At 31.7% G+C, this 12,198-nt stretch overlaps 1 protein-coding gene across 1 annotated transcript; it reads left to right on the top strand.

The window, feature by feature from the left end:
• Positions 1–7,761, top strand: LOC134233332 (uncharacterized; the record flags this gene model as incomplete). The annotated part of the gene is made up of 7 exons (XM_062715295.1): positions 1–15; positions 5,668–5,872; positions 6,361–6,465; positions 6,592–6,658; positions 6,744–7,000; positions 7,191–7,235; positions 7,561–7,761. Coding segments are annotated over exons 1-7 (895 nt in total), but the record flags the coding sequence as incomplete, so codon positions are not given.
• Positions 7,762–12,198: the final 4,437 nt, after the last annotated feature.

Raw genomic sequence — 12,198 nt, 5'->3', positions numbered from 1 at the left:
ATGGGTCGGGAGGAGGTAAATAACAAACTTAAAAACATCCGTCCGGCAAGGTTGTAGTTGAGAGAAGAGGTAGAGTGACTCTCCGCGGGTACAGAATCTTTTATTTCACAGTTTTCATTGGTCAATATCTACCTCTCCCAAGTCATGATAAAAACTGAGCATTATTAATCAATATTTCAGATTTTAAGATTAACGGAGGACAATAATTGATTACAATAAGTAAACCTAAATTAATTCAAATCTTTTGATAAATTTAAAAGCAAGGAATTTTTAAGATACTACAAACTTCCGACTATTCATGGGGTTTAATAAAGAAATCAATCACAAATTTAAAATTGACAGATTTATTATGAAAAGAATTTAATGATCTGGCTATGTTTGAAAAGGAGATGTTTTTCTCTCTGCACTATTTTGAAATGTTGATAAAATTTATTAAACAAGGGAATATACAATGTATATAATATTCAACGTTTGTACGTTTGGTGAAATCTGGAATCCCCCACCTTGTCACTATTCATTGAATCTTAACATACAATACCTAGCCTATAAAACGGCAATTAGAAGGAACTCTGTGACCTTAATATATTTTCAAAGAAACATTAATTCTCGCTAGAGAACCAAACCTATTTCTTTGTATAATTATTATCCCATCCAACGTTTTCATTACACCTGTATGTTTCAATGTATACAACAAAGAGATGTTACCACAATTATCTATTTTCACAACAATCTGCTGTTTTTAAATGTAATATTTTTTTCAAACATGCCCCAAGTTCAGCCCACTAAACTAAATCTGGTATCAAAACTGGATTTACAGTACTAGTAACTAGATTAGTTAATTTATAGACGTGCTTATCGTAGGATTTTTCTTTTAATTGACTTTTCAATTTTCTTAAAGAAAGTGAAATAATTAGAGAAGCAAAACATTTCCATAATAAGGTAACCTTAGTTGTGTCTTCTATGTTCTTTAGTTTGTCATAATCTAGGCGGTAAAAGCTGTTCAGATTTGATGTCTGTTGTTGTTTTACCCGAATTTTAATCAATATTTTCTATTAAATAAATGAATATGTAGTTATTGAGTGACTGTTCTGAGTACAAAATCAAGAAGGAAGTAAAAGAAAGCATCTACAAAAAAAAAAAGAAAAAAAAAAAAAAAAAGAAATAGCTAAATATGTTTTGTCTAAAATGTTCTGTGCTATGTTTTAGACATATGTTTCAGCATTAAGGGTATTTTATTTTATGTAAATTTTGTGTTCCGTTTATTTTTTTTAATATTAAGATTGATTTGTTTATTACAGTAACTTACTACGTAATACCTCATATGATATATTCATTTTCATCCTAGTAAATAAATGAAATACGTTCAATATTGTCAATGTTTTGAAAGCTTTATTTTCTTAAGTTTATTATTGAGGAAATGGTTATACATGTATATTCACAACCAAAATAAGATCATGTAAATTTTCATCACGCTGTGCATCATGCATAGGTAAGTGGGACATTTAAAATATATTCTTTAAATAAAAATGAATGTGAAGCTACTGGCAGACTGTTCTGATTACAAGACCAAGAAGGAAGAATAAGAAAACATCGAGAAAAATAATGAAGCTGAATTTTCTCTGAAGAATCTATGCTATGTGCAAGACATGGGGTTCACCATTGAGATTATTTTATGTTATGAATACTTTGTGTTTCGCCTTATTTTTTAAAAGATCAAAACTGGTTTTTTTTAAATTAGTTAATACGTACCAATTTTTTTGAAAAAAAAAATCATCTTAAATACAGTGAGAACAATTTGTTTCGAAATTTTCAAAGTTTTTTTTCCTTTGTCATTGATTAAAGAGACAATGTGAAGCACAAAGGGTAAAATTGACAAATGTAGAATTTTTACATGACCCGAGAAAATTTTGTTCAATTGCTAAAAGTATAAGATTTCGAAACCCTAAAATGCTAATGTTAAAGAGAAAAATAAAAGTAAAAATAACTTCAGTATATCCTAGACCGAAAATAATACTTAAAGTCAAGATCTAGTAAATAATTTGAGACTTATTTTTGGGTGCTAGATCCATTATGACGTCATAATCAATTTCAACTTTCTTTTTCCCGTTCTTTACGGCTTTAGCAGAGTTACGTAGAAAATAAAGTATATTCAAGTCATCCAATTCAAAATCATATGAAAAGTAAACCGGATACATATATTAAATTTGATATTGATTTAAAGAAGAGGCCATGAACATACTAATTTCCATTTTCTGAGAGACTGTAGGTAATTTGGATACATTTCCTTTGCCGAATACGAAAAAAACTCCCATTTTCATGACCTGTTTTCTTAATTTTTCATTAAAAATGACAGTTAAAAATACAGTTTTTCATCTTGTTTACCTAAAAATTATGCCCCGAAACACCTTATTTTGACCAAGCTAAAGTTGAAAAGCATCAATAAATGAATTTATTTCTCAAATTTGATAAATCTGTAGGCACCTTTCATTTACTAGATCTTGACCTTAAGGAAGCTCTAAACACTAACAGAAACTGTTTTGTAGACTTAGAGAAAAATATATCATATAAAGATATGCATATTTAGACATTTTCATTCATTTATAACATACGGTACGTGCCTTATGCCCCGAACGCATTAAACGTAAAGTTACTGCGAATTAGCTTCGCTTAGCGTTCACAGGGAGAATTTAATGCGAATTAGTTTACTTCGAATTAGTTTACTGCGCATTAAATTACTTGGCATTACCTCCATGTGAACGCTAAGCGGATTTAATTCGTATTAAATTATGACGCATGCGTAATGGCAAAATTTAGTCAAATACCACCTGTAGATGGTTAGCTATAGGTACTTGTGCTATTTTTGAGTGAAAAACTAAGGAAAATTTTGTTAATCATAAAATGTGTGTACAGACACTGTGACATTATGTCAAATGGATATGCTTCTGCAGAAGGTGACGTGATTTGCAAATTACGTCATGATAGCCGTGCTGACGCAAGGCTGCAGAAGTAAAATTTTAACTCGCATTAGTTTACTTCGCATTAGCTGTCATGTGAACGCAATTTAATTCGAATTAGTTTATTTCGCATTAATTCTGCGAATTAAACTCTCCGTGTGAACAAGGCATTATTTGCGCAGGAAAAATGTTCAAAGACAATGGACTATTTTTGAGCAGAAATCACGGTTCTTTAATAAGACGGGGAAAACTATTGAAAATAATTATTTAAATTTCTTACTCTTGGTCTCATATAATGCTAAAATATTTTGCTCTATTACAAATCATGTAATTAACTGTAAATAACAATTTCTGTAAACTTAAATCTAAGGTAAGGTAACTCTATCTGCACAAAACCACCCAGTTAATAGAGCTCTTGAGTGTGCAGTATTAAGAGCGTCCTTAATTCTTCATCCTCCCAATGCACATGCGCAGAAAAGTTGAATTAGTTTTCATAGTTTCCATAGTTTCCATAGTTTCCATAGTCTCAATTACATACAATGAATGTAAGTAGACCAAAGAATGCAATCTTTTAAAAAAGTATTAAAACATATTTATCACCTTTGCATATTCCAGTTGTATGTTGTTTACAAGTTTGGGCTAAAATAAGAGTGGCCTGACCTTGACAAACACGAAAACAACGAAACGGTAGATAAAACCTTTGTTTTCCGACACTTACATTTCTCGCAAAGTAATTGTCATATCTTAGCTAAATACTCGTAATTTTGATAATTCTTTCGACCTATGCTACAGATATCTGAAAAGAAACCATGATTTTGACTGATATAGTCACTTTAAATAATAATGTCTAGGAATAATTCATCCGAAATATGGCTGAAAAATTGTCGACTCGGCGTTAAACAAAATACAACCAATCAATCTAAGAATAAGTCCCGTGATTTTATCTCCAAGGTGTGCACCATACACATGTAAGTGGGACATTTAAAAATCAGGTGAACGTCATCATTGAACGCCATTGTATATATGGGAAATACCTCACTACGAGATGATGGAAAACATCTGTAGAGAATATATTAAGAGACGTAGAGAAGCATTATTGTGGTGAATAGTTACCAAGAAATGTATTTTAAAATATTGTCTTTGAAATTATCATTTCAAAAGAGAAACAAAAATTTACTTTCGGTTTTATTATTCATTGCATGTACACATTGGCCATTTTAGAGAGAGAAATTCAATATTCAAAAGAATAATTAGACGCTCGCTGCCTATTGCAATATATATTGTTAATATAGTAATAAAGGTATGCTTTGCCCTTGAAATAGTTGTTAAAATATCCACAAGAAGGGGCTGCGACACAGAGTGTTTGTGTTTAAAAAAAACTCCTAAGGTTAAATAAACTCTTTCTACTGTTTAATTATAAGGATAATGGATTTTGTGATTTCTTTTAAGATAATGTATTTCATCCTAGTTTTATTTTCGAACCTCTTCTCATGGTATCCGAAGTATATGTCTCATTTTGGTATCAATTCATTCTGAAAAAAAAATTACGTGCTGCATTAATTTATAATTAAAATGAAATGGCGATACGTGTTTTAAAGTTCTTTTTTCTCTATCTCTCTCGAGCTCTTAACTAGGTTGTAAGGGAAATTAGACAAGGAAATCATTAATGTTGTTTAAAATGCATAACATTTCGTTGTAGAAAATTGTTTCCTTTTTAAGATCACCTGAGCCGAAGGCTCAAGTGAGCTTTTGTAATCAGAATTTGTCCGTTGTTTATTTGGTTGTTTTTGTTGTAAACTTTTCATATTTTCATCTTCTTCTCAAGAACCATCTGACCAATTTCAACCAAACTTACTACAAAGTATCCTTGGTAAAAGGGGATTCAAATTTGTTCAAATGAGGGACCACGCCCGTTTCCAAGGGGAGATAATTATGAATAAGAGAAAAATGAATGGCATTTTAAAAAAAAAAAATCTGCGTCTCAAGAACCACTGGGTCAGGAAAAATGAAATTCATGTTGTATCATCCTCAGATAGTGAAGATTCAAGTTTGTTCAAACCATGACCCCCGGGACTAGGGTGGGGACAAAATGGCCGATCAAACTTTTACATAGGAATATATAGGAAAAATCTTTAAAAATCTTGTTCTCAACAACCATTGAGAGAGGAAAGATGAGACTCATGTAAAATTATCATCAGATGGTATAGATTCAAATTTGTTTAAATCATGACCCCCGGCGTTAGGATGGGGCCAAAATTGCCGACCAAAGATTTACATAGGAATATAAAGGGAAACCTTTTAAAATTTTCTTTACAAGTACTTCAAAGCCCTGATTAGTGATATTTATATGGGATCATCCTCAGATAGTGTAGATTCTAGTTTGTTCGAATCATGGGCCACTGGAGGGTCAAGATTCAAGCCCTACTCCCAACCTCAGTGAACTTTCAGTTCTGATCTGATGTGCTTTTTGCTAGCTGATGTGCCTAGGTGAACACTGTGGCCCTGGGCTTCTTGTTTTTTTTTTTATACAATAACATCACTTAGGTATTGAATACAAACATAAATCGATAAAAAAAAATTGCATGCACATATTTAAAGGCAGACGGGACATTTCGTAGTCACATTCAGTCAAAATACAAAAGATTAACAATATAAATAAAATAAATCATCAAAATACTAATAAGACTCAAATTTCTGCACATTTTATTTTTAGGAATTGTTTGTAGCTCTTATAACAGCTATGGACAAAACAGTCGAAGATTGTCCGAGAAACCTGACAGAGACAGTGGAAGCCTCTACACGACTGGGCTGTGGTCGTGACAAGTATGGAAATGATCAGTATATGTGTCTCCCTAACTTAGAGACAACAAGCCTGGTAGAATTCTGTCACAATGGTATCATGGGCTTTATAGAAAGTGGTGAGGGTTATTTTCGGAAATTCTATTTATATCTACAGTTTTAATAGGGACTATTTTAAATTACGAAAATTGCACCCTTTGATGTCAAATTAAATATAACTTAGGTGCGTTGTCAAGAGTGACATAACAAAAAAGGAAATCCAGGTGCGCCTTTAACATGTCCACAAAAACAATAGATCAGCCTTTTGAATGCAATACTGTATGGAGGCTTATTTTTGTGTTGTTTTATTTTCGCCATTCAACTTTTGCTTATAATGTTGATACGTTTCAGTATCGCCAAGGTAAAATATTGGCCACGGGTTTACAATGGTAAACAGTATTATGTACAGCTTATGAACAAAAAGGATTTTTTTTCAAATAAATTTTATATCAATAGAGCATTTAACCAAGGAAAATGTAAATCTTTTTTTTTTTGGCAAGTAATTTGAGTTTATCCTGAAATTAATCCTTTTAAACTTTTGAATTATATATCTTTTAATTCTTTTCAGGTAATTGTCTGAAGACTGCAGAGGATAAACTGTTTACACACAATTGTTCCCATTTTGTTTCGGGCTGTCCAGATGTAGACTTCAGCAGTAACGAAATCTACAAATGTAAGGATTATTTTCTTTCCAATATTTAGAAAAAGTGATATCTTAAGACAATTGTTTGAATTATGATCTTATTTGCTCATGTGATTTTATAATACAACGTATCTTATTAATATTGATTGTCTTCAGACCCTGCTTGCCAAAACATCAGTACAAAATATAGTTGTTATCTAGCTGATCCATCATGTACAACTGCGTAAGTAATTGATATTTATTTTTTAATTTGAATTCATGCTGCATGTAGTCAGTATATGCAAATAAATCTTATCTTTATCAAATAGCACATTGGATATATCTACTGAAGAATCACCAGAAGGTTTTTTCTCCAAAAGTACAACAATTCATAGAGTTTACAACACAACAGCGATAGAAATTCAAACAACCACATTACCAGAACATGACACTACACATATCCGGGTAATCTTTGGAAGTTTGGCAGCAGCTGCTGCTGTGTTATTCATTGTTATTCTGCTAATAGGATGGGTTGTGAGGAAGAGAAAACATAGACAGAAAGGAAAAGAAGAAAATAAAATTTCGAGTATGTCTTGTTTTTACTCTTCTATATATGCATTACCGGTAAACTTTGTAATACGTTTAGCTTGTTTTATATGTTCATTTTTATGCAAGATAAATTATTATTAAAGTTTTCTGTCATTTTATGCAGTTAGAAAGTTTAACAAACAGTTAAAGAATTTGAATACCTATTATATGTATTATGTGATTTTTAGAAGACGAAAGTGAAAATCTGCTGCCAAAAGAAGACGGAGTTATAAGTATGTTTAGTTAAAATTCGAATTATTCTTTTTTTTTGTTTTTCGATATTGTTTAGAATGGGATCTATAATATTGAATAACGTTGAATAATTTCTGTAAATATTCACCCCATAACAGGAGTGGAATACTAAATAATACATTTAGATAAAAAAGTAATCAAGGAATAGAACTTAAAAAAGTAAAAAGACATTGAAAAATTTCCTTAACTAAGGGACAATGCAGAAAAAAAGAATGTACCTTTAAAAATCTACAAAAAATGGAAAACACAGTTTCACAGAGTTTGATAGTAAGAATGCAAAAGAAGACAGAAAACATTTTAATTTAGAAATTGATGTTTCTGATGAACCAGGAGAGAAAAGGGATTGTGACACAGAGACTAGCTTCAATCGTGAAACAGTGGATGAAGAGAACCCGATATGTGTGACAGGAATAAAATGTAAACCCGAAGAGAGAGATAAAGAAGAATCTGGTGTCAAAAGTGAACCACAGAAAATAAAAAAAATCAAAGAGTATTCACAAATACAAAGTAAGTAAGAATTTATGTTGATGGACAATTCTTTATTTTAGTTTAAAATAAGTAGTAGTAAAACGTATATTTAATTAATCTTGAAATTTTGTTATTTAGAAACTATTTGATTCGTATATTAGTTAACAAGAATGTAATCTAACTAATATCCATAGTTCACTTTCTAATCTAAGATGAAATATATGGAGATGACTAACAATATTAAGGTTCAAATGTTCACAATAAAAATTGAAGCACAACAACCAAGGGCCTCTTAAAAATCCAATTAGAAATTCGGTGCCATGTAGGAGTGAATATCCCCCTGCCGGTATGTCACACCTGTCGCGTGCTACTTGACATGATAGGGAAATAACGGGAAATAATCATTTGACAATCAATGCAGGGCTAATTACCAGTCTAAACAGTTAGTTGGCACTTGACTTAATGATAAATAGCATTTGCTGCCAAAGTCATTGGTTCCATCAAAGTACTTATGAAATGATGCTTTTAAACGAGACCGCCGATATTCAACTTGCTCGCCAATAGTTTACCTCCTTTTTGGAAAAATGTTCATGCGTAGACCATAGTCTTCTGTATCGAATCAACTGAGAGCTATAAATGCATGTGTTAGGTATATTGCTGCATTAGTACATGTAAGTTGACTTTTGAAAAGTTGAAGTCATCACCTTTATCATGAAGCTTTTTTGTTAGATAACGTCTTGGTCTTTTAAAGGATTCAAATATGAAACAGATCTGCTAAACTTTTTGGAATCTTTATTTCAAGTTCACCGGGATGCATCGTGTCGTCAAAAAATTGAAATTAACTACTGCTAATACTTGATATCGCGATTACTTAACTTAGCGGAACTCTTTCGCGATGGAGGTAGGAAACGTCTGTTGGCTGGGGGCAAATGTGCGATTTCATACAATGCAAGATCGATCATTGTAGAATTTATAAGAACAGATAAGCAAAAAATCCTGGTGGAATACCTTGCTATACAATCGCTGAAGCAGCCATCAATTTTAGAGAGGAGCTAATCCTAAAATGTTACATTTAAATAATGGCATCAGGATTATTTATTCGTAGATTTTTTTCTATTAAGGTTTAAGGAATTCAACAGTAATTTGATCTTAAAAAAATTCCAGAAACAGGACAAATATGTGATTATTTGACCGGTCACATCCGTGCTGATACCTCTTTTTTGATTAAGCAATCCTCTTTATCTGTCCGAATTTTCTCCAACAGAGAGTTATATTCTGCAGCTACCAAAGTATGACCCAAAGATAGGCTTTATTGTTTAGCAAGGTCATTATAAATACCATAAAATTTACGAAATGCTGACTTTGAGCAAGGCTTAAGTAATCATTGTTATATCAATTTATCAGTGGATAACCTGCCTTGCTTTAAAAGTACATTTATGAGTAGGTAATAATTTGAGAGTGCAAGCTGCAGGAAAAAGTGAAATATTTCTACATAAATACAGAAAAATAACGTTTGGAAATCAAAAGGTACCTGGTTTGTCATACAATTTAGTTGTTAATTCTATTTGTTTATATCTTTATTAGTTTGTCTATCCATAACTTATTATATTTTTGATCTCACCCGAAAGGAACAAAACCATTAACTTTATCGATAAAACTTACTCGTCCATGTATTAAATTCCGTACAGGCATTCCTGGCATACTCTAATGTCTATTTTAAACGTTAAGGTTGGCGGCATAATTCAGAATTTAAAAGAACCAATATTTTTACCGTACGGTTACCTGAGGAAGGGGAGTGGTCTAAGTAAAAGTGGTGTTATTTACCTGGAGACCCTCAATACTCAAAATGTCAAAAATCTGTGTATAAGTAGTATTACACAGGAAGTCTTTGTTTGGTAATCAGAGTCAACATTACGTGTTTTGCGTCTAATTTTGGGTGAAACTATAACTAAATAATTATTTTAATATGAAATTTATTTGTAAACTAAACGCATTTTACGTAATGCTTTGAAGGGAAAAAAAAATATATCGTTTTATAAAATGTTTTCGTTCAATTCAAGAAAAATTCATGAGTAAAACCTACAAAGAAATAACTTTTTCTTTAATCTTGAAAAAAAAAGAATTCACCATGATTAAAAAAAGTCTGAATGGTGAAATGAATAAATAATTAAATCATTTATCCGTCGTGCATGTGAACATTTACCGCCATCGGATTTTTTTTTTATTTTCTGGCCAACAATGTCCAAAACATTCAATATTTTCGAAAAGAAAAATAGAAATATTTCTCTTCAGAATCGATCACTATCAATTCTCTTCACCTTTTCGAATATAGACATGCAGAGCCTATAGAGGAAATTAGAGCATTAAATCTGGCATAAATTTCTACATAACATCGTGAAGATTGTAGCCATTATACAAAATAAAACATCTTTTGTAAACACTGCTAATAATAATGAATATTTTTCTTATAATTTCATTTCTTAAAAAATAATTTAATCGTCGGACGCCCAATTACGGCAAATAGAGCAGGTTTCTGTGGACGGTATTTTTCACAGGTATCGTGGACGATATAACACTTAAAAGTAACAAACAGCAGTGAAGATAGAAAAGAAATATCTTATGATGTCAATGCTTTAATAATATACGTACTCTCAATTATGTTTTTGAAATAAAATTCAAACAAATGGAGTTTTCTAACCTGCGTGTATACAAGGCGGGTACATGAAAGAATTTGGCGTGCGACAAGGCAATTGTCTTCAAAACATGTAAACTCAGATTATCAGGTAGCACTGTTACCTGATCTGTCAATCAAATCAGAATCTATTGTTTTTTAATGATTGACAGGCGGTAAATCATTGATCTTGAATCAAGTAGATTTTGGGGGCAGTAACATAAAACTTTTAAATGTTGTATTGATGTAGTTTCTTGATTATTCATTGTAACATTTTCTCTTGCAGTTGAAAAACACGTGGGTGAGTACAACTTGTGGAGGACAAAGATATCAGGTGAGTAACAAATGTATACGTTATGGATAAACTTGCATTAATAAAGTGAGACTGTAAACCAACCTTTATACGTTTGTGAGAAATATCCATAAGTTTTGCCACCTACTTTTACTTGCAAATATCAATTGCAGCGGACACTTTATGTTGCTTTGTATTCGTACATGATGTTTCCTCAATCGTGGATTGATTTTTTTCTGTCGAACCGCAAATAAAAAGATGACTCAAATAATAGTTGGTTAAAAGTTACTGAAATATTAATAAAACTTTAATCGTCAAATTTTAAGCTTATATTGTGGACCTTCTTCAACAAAATATTCAGGCAGTTTGAATTTGAAACAAAATGCACCATGTTTATCTGTAGCAGAACTGAGATGAATAAATTTAAGCTAATCCTTTATGTTACTTTTTAATTGTTTTTTTATAACCATTTAAACTTGGTCTTATTTTTTCTTTAATTGAACTACATCCTTCTGTCTTCCCATTGGTGTACTGTTTGTTTTTTCTCTTGTGTATCCTAATATGGGTCTTAATTTTTTATTTAAAGGCAATAGACCATATATGAAAAGTTTAAGTAACTCTAGTTATTGAAGGTAAAATTTAAAAAAGAATATATATATACATGTGACAAGATTTCCCTACACTTCACTATACACAGTGTTACCTGAAAGTGTCACGATATTTATGCCCCGCTATGAATATGGCCGGTGCATATAGTGTTTGTCATGTCCATCTTCCGTCTTTCCGTCCTTCCGTCACACTTTGCCTTTAGCTCAGTTAAAAGCTCAGTTTATTGACAAGCAAGTTGATGAAACAAGAATATCAACAGTCTCGTTTAAAGTCATCATTTCGTAAATTCTATGGTCGATACAATAACCTTGTCAGCAAATACAATTTATCATTGAATAAAATGCTGACTAACGTTTTTCATACCAATTGTTAGTCCATTATTTATACACTGAATTGACCACGGATTTTTTCCGTTATTTCCTGATTATGACAACGAGCACACGGCGGGTGTGACCGGTCGGCAGGGGATGCTCACTCCTCCATGGCACCTGATCCCACCTCTGATGTTTCGGAGGTCCGTGTTTGCTCTGCTCTTATTTTGTATATTTGTTTAATGGACGTTGAGATTGAATACTGTTCGTTATTTCCATATCCTTCTTTCAAAGAAACTGTCAAAGATATTTTCATCAAACTTTATAGGCTCATAGATATTGATGAGAGCTACAATGTATGCAACTGCATCATTTTTTGACCTTGACCCTTCCTTTGATCTTGACATCACTTTCCTTAAAAAAGTGTTTAACTCAGTTTTAACATACCTTTCAAGATTGTGTTATCAAACTTCACATGTTGTTACATACTGATGAGAGCTATGCAACTTCAACATGTTTTTACCTTGCCCTTTCATTTTACCTTGACATAACGTTTATCAAATTGTGTTTTAGTCAGTTTTAAAGAAACCATT

The sequence above is a fragment of the Saccostrea cucullata genome, unplaced genomic scaffold (genome assembly GCF_032062105.1).
Source record: "Saccostrea cucullata isolate Sc308-1 unplaced genomic scaffold, CSIRO_AGI_Scuc_v1 ctg3606, whole genome shotgun sequence".
NCBI classification, from domain to species: Eukaryota; Metazoa; Mollusca; class Bivalvia; order Ostreida; family Ostreidae; genus Saccostrea; species Saccostrea cuccullata.
The sequence above is the reverse complement of the archived record's forward strand: the minus strand, read 5'-3'. Positions and strand labels throughout refer to the sequence as shown.